This window comes from Otolemur garnettii, unplaced genomic scaffold, assembly GCF_000181295.1.
Source record: "Otolemur garnettii isolate 467f Iridium unplaced genomic scaffold, OtoGar3 scaffold00100, whole genome shotgun sequence".
NCBI classification, from domain to species: Eukaryota; Metazoa; Chordata; class Mammalia; order Primates; family Galagidae; genus Otolemur; species Otolemur garnettii.
The window spans coordinates 6,977,787-6,995,360 of record NW_003852495.1 but is presented as its reverse complement, the minus strand read 5'-3'; the positions used below and the strand labels follow the sequence as shown (position 1 = coordinate 6,995,360).

At 40.0% G+C, this 17,574-nt stretch overlaps 1 protein-coding gene across 1 annotated transcript in view; it reads right to left on the bottom strand.

The window, feature by feature from the left end:
- Window positions 1-584: 584 nt before the first annotated feature.
- The window catches only part of LOC100945283 (zinc finger protein 607), a 49,397-nt gene continuing 32,407 nt past the window's right edge, over window positions 585-17,574 (bottom strand). The window contains exons 6-10 of the mRNA XM_023516899.1: window positions 13,352-13,483; window positions 11,354-11,452; window positions 4,560-6,546; window positions 2,783-2,786; window positions 585-596 (exon numbers count right to left, since the gene is read on the bottom strand). Coding sequence (XP_023372667.1) covers window positions 4,688-6,546; window positions 11,354-11,452; window positions 13,352-13,483 — 2,090 coding nt within the window. The 3' untranslated portion in view covers window positions 585-596; window positions 2,783-2,786; window positions 4,560-4,687. The remainder of the gene's footprint in view (window positions 597-2,782; window positions 2,787-4,559; window positions 6,547-11,353; window positions 11,453-13,351; window positions 13,484-17,574) is intronic.

Below are 17,574 nucleotides of genomic sequence, written 5' to 3'. Positions count from 1 at the left end.
AAAAAAAAAAAAAAAAAAAAGGCAGTCCTAAATATCATAATAGAAAAAACATATATCCTAGAGAGCAGATTCCAAATTATTCTAGACTATTTGAGGCTGATAAACATACCAAGTGAGAGCAAGTTACTATAGTTTTCCACCATCACGTCCCAGTACAAGGTCTTCTGGACACAGTCGAGACATTTCCATTCCTGCTGAGAGAAGTCTATGGCCACATCACTGAATGTCATTGATCTCTAAAATGGCAAATTCATGTATTACCGGAGAATTTTTTTTTTTTTGAGATAGAATCTCACTATGTGATCCTCAGTAGAGTGCCGTAGTGTCACAGCTCACAGCAATCTCAAACTCTTGGGCTTACGTGATTCTCCTGCCTCAGCCCTCCCAAGCTGGGACTACAGGCACTCGCCACAATGCCTGGCTATTTTTTTGTTGCAGCTGTCATTGCTGTTTGGCAGGCCCGGGCTGGGTTTGAACCTGCCAGCCCCGGTGTATATGGCTGATGCCATAACCGCTGAGCTACAGGTGCTGAGCCTACCAGAGAAATTTTAAAGAAAATATTTTGAAAGTGAAAACAGAAGAGAGAAAAGATCACACTGCAAGGAAAGAGCAATATGGGAAGCATTTAGGCTAGAAATCTATGATATAGGAGGGGACCACAGCAGAATGTGTATGTATTTTTAACAAAGTCCGCTGACACAGACAAAACTTACTGCAAGCTAAGGGAAATCTCTATCTAAATATTTTTGGAATGAACAAATAACATGTTTCTCTCCATAATGGCCAAATGATATCTGCCTCATAAATTCTTAATAAATGTGAGTTTGAGAATCATCCTCCCCTCTTTTTCTTTTGGAGACAAAGTCTCACTCTGTCACCCCAGGTAGAATGTCATGGCATTACAGATCATAGCAACCTCAAATTCTTGGGCTTGAGCAATTTTCTTCCCTCAGCCCCTGGAGTACCTGAGATTGTAGGTGCCTGCCACTATACCCAGCTAGTTTTCTATTTTTAGTAGAGACAGGGTCTCACTCTTGCTCAGGCTGGTCTGGAACTCCTGAACTCAAGCAATCCACCTGCCTCAGCCTCCCAGAGTGCTGGGATTCCAGGCATGGACCTACTGAGTAGGCCACCACTTTTGCTGTTACTGTGTTTCCCAAAAATAAGACACTGCCTTATATTTATTTTTTCTCAAGAAGACACACTAGGGCTTATTTTCAAGGAATGTCTTATTTTTATTAAGTATAATACAACAATCTACATTTATTCAAATACAGTTAAGTCATCTTCTTCTGGAACCTGACGGGGGAGCCGACCTTGTTGGTGGGGCTGGCACTACTGATGCGTGAACTCTTTTCCCCTAGCCGTTCGCACGTGTGCGATAGGATGCCTGCAACCAGTTACCACATGCTCACCTGCGCAAGTACAAACAGCTCAGAGAAAGGAGCTGTAGCAGAGAAAAGGTATTCTGGTTTTCCTTACTGCTCTGCGTCGAAATGCATGGCGTGGCTATGCAGTGTATCTAAGTCTTATTATCGAGGTAGGGCTTATATTTAACAAATGCATAGAAATCCTGATAGGGCTTATTTTTTGGGTAGGTCTCATTTTCAGGGAGACACAGTAAGTGAAGAAAAAGTCTAATCATGGCATATGGCATGTTTTTCTTCAACTTTTATACAACTGGGTTTCTATAAAATTAAGATTTTTTTTTTTGGTAGAGATAGAGTCTCACTTTAGCGCCCTTGGTAGAGTGCTGTGGCATCACACAGCTCACAGCAACCTTCAACTCCTCGGCTTAGGCGATTCTCTTGCCTCAGCCTCCTGAGTAGCTGGAACCACAGGTGCCTGCCACAATGCCCGGCTATTTTTTTGTTCCAGTTTGGCTGGGGCCAGGCTTGAACCCACCACCCTCAGTATATGGGGCCAGCGCCCTACCCATTGAGCCACAGGCACCACCCAAGAATTTTTTTCGATAATCCCAGCTACTTGGGAGGCTGAGGCAAGAGAATCACTTGAGCCCAGGAGCATAAGGTTGCTATCAGCAATGATGCCATGGCACTCTACCAGGGACAAGAAAGTGAGAATCTGTCTCAAAAATCTATCTCTTTGAGACAGATTTATGGGAAATTTTAAAGTCTTCTCATGGATAATCAAATGGATATGTTGCCTCTATCTCACCAAAGTGCATGGATGTGGAGAGAGGGGAACACTTTTACACTGCTGGTAGGACTGCAAACTAATACAACCTTTTTGGAGGGAAGTATGCAGAATCCTCAAAGAACTCAAATTAGACCTCCCATTTGATCCTGTAGTCCCATTGCTAGACATCTACCCAGAAGAAAAAATGTCCTATTATCATAAGGACATTTGCACTAGATTGTTTATCACAGCTCAATTAATAGTTGCCAAAATGTGGAAACAACTTCTATGCACACCAATCCAGGAATGGATTAACAAACTGTGGTATATGTATACCACAGATATTATTCAGCCACTAAAAAAGATAGAGGGCAGAGCCTGTGGCTCAGTGGGGAGGGCGCCGGCCCCATATACTGAGGGTGTTGGGTTCAAAGCCAGCTAAAACAGCAGTGGCAACTCCAACAAAAATAGTCAGGCATTGTAGCAGGTGCATGGAGTCCCAGCTACTCGGGAAGCTGAGGCAAGAAAAAAGAATATGTATTCTGATACTAGACCGATACAAGAAAACTATGGATGAGCAAAAACACAAGCATTGCCCTAGCCCAAGAGCTGGAGATTGCTGTGAGCTGTGACGCCATAGCACCCTACTGAGGGCAACAAAGTAAGACTCTTGTCTCAAAAAAAAAAAAATTAATTAAAAAAGATAGAAACTTTACATCTTTTGTATTAACCTGGATGGAGTTAGAACACATCCTTCTTAGTAAAGCATCACAAGAATGGAGAAGCAAGCTGATGTACTGAATTATAATACGAAGATAGTAAATGATCTAATACAAGGGGTGGGGTAGGGGAATGAGGTAGCAGAGAGAGAGGGCGATGGGGGTTATGATGTATGATGCACCTTTTCAGGGTAGGACACAATTATAGGAGGGACTTTAGGCTTGGTGCCTGTAGCTCCCCACCCACATACAAGGATGGTGGATTCGAACCTCCCAACAAAGACAACAACAAAACAGCTGGGTGTTGTGGTGGGTGCCTATAGTCCCAGCTACTTGGGAGGCTGAGGCAAGAGAATCACTTAAGCCCAAGAGTTTGAGGTTGCTGTGAGCTGTGACACTCTACTGAGGGTGATACAGCAAGACTCTGTCTCCAAAAAAAAAAAAAAAAAAGAAAAAAAAACAAAGGGACTTTATCTAACAAATGCAATCAGTGTGACCTAATTCTTTGTACCCTCAATGATTTTTACTGAATTCCAAACAATAAAAAAAGACATTAGAAAAAAAAAAATTCCACAAAGCTGTCGGTTTTCTGATTTTTCTAGTTACTGATTTATAACTATACTTCATTGATGGAGGAAGATACACTGGATAATAGATTTTCAAATCTATTTGAAATTGTGTTTGTGGCCTAACATACTACGGTCTGTCCTAGAAAAGTTCCCCCATGCACTTAAGAATGTGTATTTTGGGCTCAGGGCCTGCGGCTCAGTAGGTAGGGTGCCGGCCACATACACCGAAATTGGTGGGTTCGAGTCTGGCCCAGGCCTGCTAAACAACGATGACAACTACAACCAAAAAATAGCTGGCCGTTGTGGCAGGCACCTGTATTCCCAGCTACTTGGGAGGCGGAGGCAAGAGAATCACTTGAGCTCAAGAGTTGGAGGTTGCTGTGAGCTGTGATGCCCAAGCACTCTACAGAGGGTGACATAGTGAGACTGTCTCAAAAAAAAAAAAAAAAAAAAAGAATATGTATTCTGATACTAGACCGATACAAGAAAACTATGGATGAGCAAAAACACAGAGCACTTAAAACCCTTATAAATGGGAGTATTTGGAGAGTGTTTGTTCTAACATTTAGTGTTTGACTCCAGTTGTTGTCACAGAGGTCCTAAAACCTTTGTAATTTGTCAAGTGACAGTTTTGTCTGACACAAAGCTCCTAAATTTGTTGAGATTTTTCCTGAGTAACAGCCTGTATCTTCTTCTAAGGAGGCATGTTTTGGTTGGCTCCTGCATGGCAGCTATATTTATCTTTAATTGACAACTAACAATTATATATAGGGAATAATGTAATATTTTGGTATGTTTACATTGTGGAATAACTAAATCAAGCTCATTAGCAAATCCATCACCTCACATACTTTTGTGTGTGAAAAGATGTACATAATATATCCTTTTAGTAATTTTCAAATACACAATGATTATTTTACTCACCACTCTGGACAACAGATACTAAAGCTTATTCCTGTTTGAAATTTTGTACCCTTACACCAACATCTCCTCTTTCCTCATGCACCTGCCCCCCAAACCTCTCATTACCACCAATCTACTCTCTTCTTTTGTGAACTGACTTTTGCTAGATTACACATACAAGTGAGATGATGTAATATTTATCTTTCTGTGCCTGGCTTGTTTCCTCTACTACAAATTAATGCCTAGTAAGAACTGAACCATATGTAAAAACCTTCCCACACTGCCTTCAAACTGTTTCTTAGTGGTATAAATCTACTGATGCAAGGTACTTTATTACATGTGCATGCCACAGTGTCTCTACCTAGTATGAATTCTTTGATGTACTTCAAGGATGGAACTAAGCCTAAAGGACCTTCTGCATTGATTACATTCAAAAGGTTTCTCACCAGCATGAACTTTATGATGTATAGTAAGTTCATGGCTATAACTAAAAGCTTTCCCACACTCTAGACATACATAGGGATTTTCACCAGTATGAATCTTCTCATGTCTAACAAGGTATGAGGCACAACGAAATGCCTTTCCACATTCTTTACATTCATAAGGTTTATCACCAGTATGAATTCGTTCATGAATAACAAGCTGTGAGGCATCATTGAAAGTCTCCCCACATTCTTTACATTCATATAACTTTTCACCAGAGTGAATTCGGTCATGATATATGAGGCTAGTGGCATGACGAAAGGCCTTCCCACATTCCTTACATTCATACGGTTTCTCATCACTGTGAGTATTCTCGTGAACTTTAAGTTTTGAAATAAGTCTAAAGGACTTTCCACATTTGTTGCATTCAAAGGGTTTCTTACCATTATGAACACACTGATGCTGAGTAAGTTGTCCAGACACACTAAAAGCCTTCCCACATTCCTTACATTTAAAAGGTTTCTCACCAGTGTGAACTCTACGATGTATAGTAAGTTTATGGCTATAAATAAAAGCTTTCCCACACTCTTGACATATATAGGGCTTCTCACCAGTATGAATCCTCTCATGTCTAACAAGATATGAAGCGGAACGAAAGGCCTTCCCACATTCTTTGCATTCAAAGGGTTTGTAACCAGTATGAATTCTGCTATGATGTCCTAGGTGTGCAGGCTGACTAAAGGCCTTCCCACATTCCTTACATTCATAGGGTCTCTCACCAGTATGAACATTCTGATGTAGTTTAAGGTATGAGTTGAGTCTAAAGGATTTCCCGCATTTGTTACACACAAAGGGTTTCTTATCACTATGAATACCCTGATGTCGAGTAAGTCGTCCATATATGCTGAATGCCTTTCCACATTCCTTACATTTATATGGTTTATCAACACTATCAGATGTATGATGGGTAGTAAGTTGATGGCTACTACTAAAAGCCTCCCCATAGTCTTTACATTCACAGGGTTTCTCCCTAATGTAAATTCTCTGATGTATGGTAAGTTGATACTTACATCTAAAGGCTTTCCCACATTGCTTACATTCATAAGGTTTTTCTCCAGTATGAATTCTTTTATGACCTACAAGGTGTGCAAACTGACGAAAGGCTTTCCCACATTCCATACATTTGTAAGGCTTCTCTCCAGTATGAATAATCTCATGTGCTTTAAGGCCTGACTTGAGTCTAAAGGCCTTGCCACATTTATTACATTCAAAGGGTTTTTCACCAGTGTGAATACTCTGATGACGTCTCAGTCGTCCATATACACTAAAGGCCTTCCCACATTCTTTACACTGATAGGGTTTCTCACCAGTATGAAATCTATGATGTGCAGTAAGTTGGCGGCTACACCTAAAAGCTTGCCCACACTCTTTACATTCATAAGGTTTCTTAGCATGAACTTTTCCACGTTTAGCGAGGTTTACAGGACGACTAAAGTCTTTCCCACATTCTTCACTTTCATAAGGTTTCTCAAGAGTATGAATTTTCTGATGGTCTCTAAAGTCTGTAAGATGACTGAAAACCTTCTCAAACTCTTCACATTGATCAGGTTTCTCACTAGTATGAATCCTCTGATGTAAAGTAAGTTCTGTAAGATGACAAAAAACCTTTTGACATTCCTTACATTCATATGATTTCTCTCCTTTATGAATTCTCTGCCGTAGAGTAACAGATGAATGTTTCCTATAAACGTGTGTTTTTCCATTGCTGATTATTTCACACCTTGAATCCAAATCTAAAGGACATAAAAGAAAAACATTTTGTTTCATGGACCAGAAAATGCAAAGATTTTTTGGTAAAATTAAGAGAAATTCTCACCTACTACAAAAGTTGAAAGAACTCTAAAATACAATTATAAAATATGGCAAATGAAATGAGAGTTCAGAAGAGGATGAGTTTTCTGTACACAATGGAGTACAGGTGAATGTTTAACAACCAGCCCAACACAGACATACAAAGCCCTGTTTTGTAGCAATTGCCAAAATCTATGGAGTAAATAATCTCACTGAGGGCAATTTCAAGTTGTCACTTTAATGTCCTAAATCCAGAGTTAGAAAGAGATGTGCATAATTGGTACTGGAGAGAGAGCTGGCCAGCTGTATCACCCCCTTTCTGTATAAAATATAAACTTATTCTAATATAGTATAAAAAAGCCAAATATATATGCCTGATTACTCTTCAATTAAAATCTCTCCCAAAATAGAGATATTCCCATCACTGTGGATTATTTTCTTCTATACATAGGCATGTATACTTCTCTTCACATATTAAATAAGATACTAACTTGATTTAGTTATCTTACCCTGAGATTTTCCTATTCTTCCTAATTCTACAGATGATCAGTCTCCTTTATTCCATCATAACTTTTTTCAGGTCCACTATAATTTTAATATTTAATGAATACTATTCTGATAATCCCCAAAGGAGTATGTTAATGAACTTTCAGACATGTAACAGGTATATAAACCAGACCTACGGAATGTTGTGGATTCTGCATCTCTGGGCAAACAGGGGACCTGAATTACATTAAAATGTATACAGGAAGAATGCCAAGAACTAGATGAAAAAGTTTGCAAAAATGAGATCAAGGATAATAGTCTATAGTCTCTATAAAGCAATTCTTTCAGCAAAACAAAAAGTGCAGAATTAATGGGACGTAACTTGTGGCAGAACATATCTCCTTGTAACTAGAGTATCATTTGTGGACAAAAGGTACAAATAATATAAACAACCTTTATAAAGTACAGCAATAGCCAGGTGCGGTGGCTCATGCCTATAAGCCCAGCACTCTGAGAGGCCAAGGTAGGTGGATCACCTGAGCTCACAAGTTTGAGACTGGCCTGAGCTAGAGCAAGACCATGTCTCTAAAATAGCTGGGCATTGTGGAAGGCATCTGTAGTTCCAGCTTGGAAGACTGAGGCAAAAGAATCACCTAAACCCAAGAGTCTGAGGTTGCTATGAGCTATGATGCCACAGCACTCTACCAGGAGTGACAAAATGAGACTGTCTCAAAAAAAAAAAAAAGCAGTAACAATAGAAATTAATACTAGAAACCAAAACCTGTTTCAGAGGGAAACTGAAATGTCTTCAGCATAATAAATGCTGGATCAACATGTAAATAAAAACACTCAACTGGAAAAAATCCAATAAACTGAGAAAACAAGTACACCACATAATCTTGGGTGTTCAATATCAATAGGAAGGGAATTCAAAGACTTAAAATATTTACCTCAATAAAAAGGAAAGGAGGCTTGGCACCTGTAGCACAGTGGTTTCGGCGCCAGCACATACACGTAGGCTGGCGGGTTTGAACTCAGCCTGAGCCAGCTAGACAACAATAACAAGTGCAACAACAACAAAAAAGTCAAGTGTTATGGCAGATGCCTATAGCCCCAGCTACTTGGGAGGCTGAGGCTAGAGAATCACTTAAGCTGAAGAGTTTCAGGTTGCTGTGAGCTGTGATACTACAGCACTCTAACAAGGGCAACATAGATACTGTCTCGAAAGAAAAAAAAGGAAAGGAAATGGATTAAGAACCACTAACCCAAATTTAGCAAATAAATAGCTAAGTATAGGCCAAATAAGGAAAAAAATGTTGAAACTAGAAAATAATGACCTTGAAAATAGAACAGCATGAACAAAAAACCTAGAGATAGGGTCTTTATAGAAATTAAGTGAAACATGAACTAAAGCAATGAAAAAGGAGAGAAAAAAATAAAACTAGGAAATGCCAAGTGGAAAATAAGAAATACAGGTTTGGCACCTGTGTGGGACCGTGGTTACAGCACCAGCCACATACACTGAGGGTGGTGGATTTGAACTTGGTCCGGGCCAAGTAAACAACTGCAATCTCTTAAGCCCAAGAGTTTGAGGTTGCTGTGATGCCACGGCACTCTAGTCAGGGAGACATAGACTCTGTCTCAAAAAAAAAAAAAAAAAAAGAAATACAGAAGAATTTGCTTAATTATGGCCAGGTGTGGAGGCTCTCATCTGGAGCTATGCTGACATCATGGCACTCTAGCCTAGGCAACTGAGTGAGACTCTGTCTTAACAAACCACCAAAATCCAATAAATCAATTTAATTATACTACTAAACAAAACTGTATCCGTATACTATGTATATCCACATTCTTTCCTGAGCTATGATAATTGAACACTTAACTAGATAACAGAAAAGAGCACTCTAAAACCATTAATTTAGAAATGGCATCCAGAACCACTGATTCCTTCCTCAGAGTTGAGAAAAACCCATCGCAGATATAAATGATCAAAAAAACCCCAGAGGCCCAATTGGGGTCAAACTCAAAAGAAAAAAGACAAAAGCAAATGACATACAGACAGACAACTTAAATATACAGCCAACTAATCCCTCAAACCAGGAAAACATATAACATACTATTTTATATGTTATAAGACAATAAAATACTTTGAGATATAATAGAATGTAGGTGAAAGCCGGGCGCGGTGGCTCATGCCTGTAATCCCAGCCACTGTGGGAGGTTGAGGAGGGAGAATTGCTTGAGTTTGAGACTTGCCTGAGCAAGAGGGAGACCTCAACTCCTAAAAAAATGGAAAAACCCAGCCGGGTGCTGCGGCGAGTGCCTGTAATCTCAGTGGCTTCTGTAGGCTGAGACAATGGGATGTCCACAGCCCAAGTCTGAGGTTGCAGTGAGCTATGACGCCATTGCATTCTGCTTAGGGCACAGGGTGGGACTCTGTCTCAACAACAACAACAACAAAAGGGCAAAGAAATAAAAATAAAAAATAAGTAAGAACATTAAAAAAAAAAAAAAAAGAATGTAGGTGAGACTAGAAAACCTTGGCTGGCCACAGTGACTCACACCTGTAATTCCAACCCTTTGGGAGGCCAAAGAAGAAGGATCACTTGAGGCCAGGAGTTCATGACCAGCTTCAGCAACACAATAAAATTTCATCTCTAGGGCGGCAGTGTGGCTCAAAGGAGTAGGGCGCTGGTGCCCTGGCCAAAAACTGGGGAAAAAAAAAGTTCATCTCTAAAAAAAAAAGTTTTAATTAGATAAGTGTGGTGTTATATGCCTGTAGCCCCAGCTATTCAGGGGCCTGAGACAGAGGGATCCAATTCCAGCCTGGGCAAAAGAGCAAGATCCTGTCTGTAAAAAGAAAAAATAAGAGGAAGAAGAAGTAGAAATGAAAGAAATAAAAATTTCAGAATGCCAAAACAATAGAGGAAGAAGAGAATGAATACAACCCATTTTAATTAAATCAAGAAAGATTTTTAAAACAAAAGGAAAGAAATATCAAAAAGATATGAAAGTAAATAACTCATCAATTGCTATTTGTTGGCTTGGAACCTGTAGCTGAAGTGGTTAAGGCGCCAGCCACATAACATCAGAGCTGGTGGGTTCGAATCCAGCCTGGGCCTGCCAAACAATAATGACAACTACAACCAAAAAACAGCCAGACGTAGTGGCGGGTGCCTGTAGTCCCAGCTAATTTGGGAGGCTGAGGCAAGAGAATCGCTTAAGCCCAGCCAGGAGTTGGAGGTTGCTGTGAGCTGTGATCCCATAGCACTCTACCCAGGGTGACAACTTGAGGCTTTGTCTCAAAAAAAAAATAATGATAAAAAATAAAAATTAAAAAAACAAAAAACAATTGCTATTTGTTTAATCTGGATTTTTGCTTATCTCTCAACATTAAAGGTTTGTCTTCTGATAAAATGATAAAAAATCCTACATCATCAGATAATGCTACTAATTACATATTAGAAATAATACTAATTCTTCATAATAAAACATGAGATCTTACAAGGACCACACCCTTCCTAACATACTGACTTCATATTCTGTTAGTTCCCGCTACTAGCTGCTTTCATATACCAGCTGCTCCTAAAACACAAACACATCTACCTCTGAGGTCTCTGCATGTGTTGTTCACTCTTCAGGGAATACTCTCCCTCATATATTCCAATGACCTGACTTCATACCTCTGTACAAAAGTCACCTCCACAGAAAAGGAGGTGACTTTTATACAGTCATCTCCATCCTACCTGATGTAAAAGTGCCCTGTTCTTGTACTTCATAGTATATTTCATGGCCTGATAATATTTTTATTTTCACATGTATTCTACATCTTCCTTAATACACTCTAATCTTCATCATTACAATAACACTATCTGTCTTATTCAGTATTGCCAGACTTACTGTGCCAAGCATGGTGCAATATGTAGAAATAAATGTATTTTTAGGGAATACAGCCATGCATACAAATCTATGTGCAAAGGAGGATTTGGACAAAATTTACACGTAATAAATCAGGTAATATGACTACTCCCTACAAGGATGGTAGCTGCCACTAAATTAGGGAGGAATTTGAGAAAAATAACATGGCCAGTAGGCATTAAAATAAACACAAACTTCACTGGCTATCTCTTGCTGATTCATATTTTTCTGCACATCACAAGCCTTTTCTCCACTGAGAAGCTCATGTGTTTACCAAATGAAACCACCACTTCTACTTGGGCTGTTACTTACATAAAAGGCTTTCCCTGCCTCACTTGCTCTTACCTGTACACTCTCTTCTTGTTTCTTCCCTCACAACCATCCAGGGTTCTTTTCCTTGCTCCAATAAGGTAATTATATGCGGCTTAGACATGGAAGGTCCTGCTTACAAAAAAATAAGCACCACAAAATATGGAAATAAACTTTGAAATTCAAAATTTAAATTATAATGGCAACAAATAAAAAGCGACATTGAATAAGATTTTAAGAGAAGAGTGAGAAATAAAGAAAAAGAGGGTGGCGCCTGTGGCTCAAGGGTAGGGCGCCGGCCCCGTATGCCAGAGGTGGTGGGTTCAAGCCTAGCTCTGGCCAAAAACTGCAAAAAAAGAAATAAAGAAAAAGAGATCAGTTAGTAAGAAGCAATGTTTTTGTCTGGTTTTTCTTTTTAAAATAATGTAAATTCTTTTGTCCTCTAATTCTAGAGAACAAGCACCATGTGGTTCGAAACATACACTCTGAAGTCTAAGATCAATTTGTGACTTTGAAACCATCCAGCTATATGACCTTAGGCAAGTCTCTTCACTTTACTATTCTCGCTTATATAATTGGGACAATAATTGGGATGTTAGGAGGATTAATTAATATAATTTCATTTATTAAGTATAAGGTTCAGCGCCTGTAGCTCAGTGGTTAGGGTGCTGACCACATATAAACTGGAGCTGGTGGGTTCGAACCCAGCCTGGGCCTGCTAAACAACAATGACTACTACAACAAAGAAAATAGCTGGGAGTTGTAGCGGGCGCCTATAGCCCCAGCTACATGGGAGGCTGCAGTAAGAGAATTGCTTAAGCCTGAGTTTCAGGTTGCTGTGAGCTGTGATGCCACTGCACTCTACCCAGGACGACAGCTTGAGACTCTGTCTCAAAAAAACAAAACAACAACATATATGTATATATATGTGTGTGTGTGTGTCTGTCTGTGTGTATAAAAAGTAGTAAAGTGGATAGAAAAATGTCTGGCACACAATAATTACAATGTTAGCAGTTACGATTTGTTATGCTGGGCAGCAGTGAGTAGGGTGCTGGCCCCATATACCAAAGGTGGCATGTTCAAACCCGACCCTGGCCAAACTGCAACAAAAAATAGCTGGACATTGTGGCAGGTGCCTGTAGTCCCAGCTACTCTGGAGGCTGAGGCAAGAGAATCACCCAAGCCTAAGAGCTGTGATGGCACGGCACTCTACTGAGAGTGACAAAATGAAACTCTATCTTTAAAAAAAAGAAAAAAGATTTGTTATGCTACTATAATTATTTTACTAAGAGTATCTAAGAAGAAATATCTATAACATATTCATTCTATTTTACACATGATTTTCATGGATTATAAATTTCAACCAAAAATCAAATCAACTCTGTCTTAAGAAATGGGCTGTTTTCTACTCAGTTTTATGTGAATCCCATTTCTCTAATTCACCACTATATGAAGAAGCTCTCTTTTGATAATAACAGCAATTTAGGACTCTCTAACAAGTTCATGTCACAGTAACTGCATCAGACAGGGAGGTCTGAATGTCACTGAAATACAGGGAAGATGAAACTGTTTAACAGAGATGCCATTAGCACCCCAGTAAAGCTGAAATCACTTCTGTAGAAAATAAGAGAAACAAATTTAACTAGTTTCTTGAAAGGCAGCCCTGAAAATTACAATGGAAAAAGCATGTATCAGGCCAGGCCTAGTGGCTCTGTAATCCCAGCACTCTGGGAGGCTGAGGCGGGTGGATTGCCTGAGCTCACAAGTTCAAGACTAGCCTGATCAGGAGCAACTCCCCACCTCTAAAAATAGCCAGGTATTGTGGCAGGCGCCTATTGTCCCAGCTACTTGGGAGGCTGAGGCAAGAGAATCGCTTGAGCCCAAGAGTCTGAGGTTGCTGTGAGCTAGGACACCATAGCCCTCTAACAAGGGCAACAAAGTGAAACTCTGTATCAAAAAAAAAAAAAAAAGAAGCATGTATCCTACTGAGCAGATTCTAAATTATTCCAAATTATTTGAAACTGATAAACATACCCAGTGAGACTAAGTTACCATAGTTCTCCATCATCACATCCCGGTACAAGGTCTTCTGGGCGATGCTAAGATAGTTCCACTCATGACGAGAGAAGTTTATGACCACATCCCTGAAAGTTAGGGACTCCTGAAATAACAAATATTTATATTAGTGGAAAAATTAAAGATTTAGAAAATGGAGTAGAAGAGATGATGGATTGCATTACTGCAAAAGAACAACATGATCAATACACAGACTAGAAATCTATGATGTTCAGGGAGGGGAATGCAGTAAAATGTATCCCTATTTTTGAAGAAGCATGTGACATGGACAAAACTTTTTGCATGCTCTGGGATATTTGGCCCATTTCAGAATGAAAGAATAATAATGTTTTCTATTAAATCAAATCATTACTATATGCATAATGCCTGAGATGTCTGCCCCATAATCAATGTGAATTAACTGAGGAATATCCTCACTTGAAAATTTAATCATTAGACATTTTATTCAACATATAGGCTCGGCGCCTATAGCTCAACCGGCTAAGGCACCAGCCACATACACCTAAGGTGGCGGGTTCGAATCCCCAGCCCGGACCCGCCAAAAAACAACAATGACGGCTGCAACCAAAAAAAAAAGAAAATAGCCGGGCGTTGTGGCGGGCGCCTGTGGTCCCAGCTACTTGGGAGGCGGAGGCAGGAGACTCGCTTGAGCCCAGGAGTTGGAGGTTGCTGTGAGCTGTAATGCCACGGCACTCTACCCAGGGGGACAGCTTGAGGCTCTGTCTCAAAAAAAAAAAAAAAAAAAACATATAGTATAGAGTCTCAATTTTAGAAAACTAAGTTCTGGCTTGGCGCCTGTAGCTCAAGTGGCTAGGGCGCCAGCCACATACACCACAACTGGAGGGTTTGAATCCAGCCCAGGCCCACCAAACAATAATGACAACTATAACCAAAAAATAGCCAGGCCATATGGCGGGCACCTGTGGTCCCTTCGGAGGCTGAGGCAAAAGGATCACTTAAGCCAGAGTTTGAGGTTGCTGTGAGGTGTGACGTCACAGTACTCTACCCAGGGTGACAGCTTGAGACTCTGTCTCAAAGAATAGAAGAAAGATGGGGTGGTGCTGTGGCTCAAAGGAGTAGAGCTCTGGCCAAAAACTGCAAAAAAAAAAAAAAAAAACTAAGTTCCATAAAATTAAAGATTTCTTCAAGTAAAAAGTACTTACTTCACTATTCCAGATCTTAACATGAGTTATTTGTTTTCACAAAACAAAATTTTTTGGCACATGACATCATTACTTTTTTTTTTTTTTTGAGACAGAGTCTCACTGTCGCCCTAGGTTGAGTGCAGTGGTGTCATTATAGCTCACCGCAACCTCAAACTCCTGTGCTCAAGTGATCCTCTTGCCTCAGCCTCCTGGGTAGCTGGGACTACAGGTGCCACCATAATGCCTGATTAGTTTTTCTATTTTTAGTAGAGATAGGGTCTTGCTCTTGCTCTTGCTCAGGCTGATCTGTAACTCCAGAGCTCAGGCAGTCTATACTCTACTCACCTCCACCTCCCAGAGAACTAGGATTATAGGAGTGAGCCACCTCACCCAGCCATGACATCATTATTTTATGGTATTTATTTCTCAGGGTAGTCTCTCCAAATCCAGAAGATACAATATAATTGTGTATATATACTAATCACACAAGTATGCAATTTTGCCTTACACAATGATATTACATCTTTCAATGCCAAATTCTACTTTATCTAGCTGAAAAACTCAATTGTCTGGAAAATTTCAGACTTCTCATGGATGGTCAGATGGAATGGTTATGTCAGTCTCACCAAATGACAAAATGACCTGGAATACACTATCTTAACTTCAAGGAACTTAACTCCTTTACCCTCTACTGCTGCCCATACTAAAACAGGCACCTAGTAGATGTCAAATAATGTGGCCAATAATGATGTGAACACTAGTTAGTTTGCAGTAGGCCACACAGTGAAGATGGCTGGGTGATGTGGCACACACTCTTACTAAGGACCCTCTCATAGTAGGTAACTTCAAGAAAACTAATGAAAAGACTCTCATGACCTAAATCAAACCTACATAGCAACAAGGAGAGAAATACTGACTTACATAGGCCATGGTTTTATACCGACAAGAGCTGATCAGTCCTCAGGGTTTCTCTACCAGAAAAGCACAGAGTCTGGAGAAGCTAGACCTGAAAGAAGACAAAGACCTTGAGACCAGCTGAAGTTTGGGTGTTCTCCAGGACTATTTGGCTCTACCATCTCAGGTTCCAAACCACCTTCTTTCACATACAATTTGGGAAGATTAGGATTCTAGAGAAACTCATTTCCTCCAGACATCTCACCCCTACACAGAGTCATAGAGCAGAAAAGTCATAGAGCATTGAAGCCAGACTTAGATACTGCAGCAGGAAATTTTCTGGCTAATGCACCATTTTGGTGAGGCTGATGGGGATGTAAGATTGGCAGATCTGTCCTTCTTCTAAGCAGATCTCTCTCTTTCCATTCCCACTTTTAAGAATGAAAAGAGGACATACTGTCTATACCAGCACCTCTTTTTGATCTTGAAATTGGGTGAAGTGAAGATATTGGAGAAAGACAGCAAGGATTCAGCATTCTTCAGTGTATAGCAACACTTACTAAATATATGACAGACTGTCACTGTCCTAGACTACAAAGTAGTCATTAAATGTGAAGTTGAGAAAAATATTTAAGGACATGTAAAATATTCTGTAATAATAACAAAAGAAAAAATCAGATTGACCAATATTTATTTTTGTAAAATATATAAATATACTGGGTGGCGCCTGTGGCTCAGTGGGTAGGGCGCCGGCACCCTATTACTAGGGTGGTGGGTTCGAACCTGGCCCCAGCAAAACTGCAACAAAAAATAGCAGGGCATTGTGGCGGGCGCCTGTAGTCCCAGCTACTCTAGAGGCTGAGGCAGGAGAATCACCTAAGCCCAGGAGATGGAGGTTGCTGTGAGCTGTGATGCCACAGCACTCTACCAAGGGCAATAAAATGAGACACTGTCTCTAAAAAAAAAAAATTAATAATATATATAAATATATTAAATAGTACAGAAAGAATGACAGATAATCATAAAACAGAAGATAGAGAAGACTGAAAATTATTATATATATCTTTTTTTTTCTGAGACAGAGTCTCACTTTGTCGCCCTCAGTACAGTGCCATGGCATCATAGCTCACAGCAATCTCCAACTCTTGGGCACAAGCGATTCTCTTGCCTCAGCCTCCTAAGTAGCTGGGACTACAGGTGCCAGCCACAATGCCCAGCTATTTTTAGAGACAGGGTCTTGCTCTGGCTCAGGCTGGTCTCTAACCTGTGAGCTCAGGGGAATCCACCCACCTCAGTCTCCCAGAGTGCTAGGATTACAGGCGTGAGCCACTACGCCTGGCCTCACAGTATTTTTTTTTGTTTGTTTCTTTCTTTTAGAGACAGAATCTTGCTCTGTCATCATGCTGGAGTGTAGTGGCATAAGCACAGCTCACTAGAACCTCAAATTTGTGGGGTAAAGTGATCTTCTGGCCTCAGCCTCCCCAACAGCTGGGACTATCAGCTCAGACCAACATGTCTGACTAATTTTTCTTACTTTTTGTAGAGAGAGGGTCTCAGTATGTTGCCCAGGCTGGTGTCAGACTCCTGGCCTCACATCATCCTCCCACCTTGGACTTCCAAAGTTCTGATATTACAGGTATGAACTACCAGGCCCAGCCAAGCATATATTGATAGTACTTGTCGTGTTGGTTTGGGTTTTATTATAAATAAATCACTGTGTATTCAGATCTCTTTGGTCAATACATGAAACAACTCACTAAATAAGGCTCAATGAGAAGTAAAATAAAGCATTGGGTGTAAATTTCTAAATAATCAGAATTTGATAATCAACATTGCATTTATTTTTGCCAAGATTTTGCTTTCTAATCATTTCCTTTGTAATTATTGCAAATACAGGCATATTAACTTAAAATGGGCGTGTGTTTCAGAATTTGTTAAGGTGAAGATTTCCATAAAATGGTTTTATTGAATGGCATATCTTCTGTGTTTTCATTTGGATTCCAATACCTTAACTCACTTTATCACTTTTCATGTTATGTTGGAGCTGTGTCCTGAAAATATAGGAAACTGGCCCTGACTAATCGCCTCTATAAATCACGATGGTTTCAATCCTGCTTTAATTCAGGTATTCTTTTTTTTTTT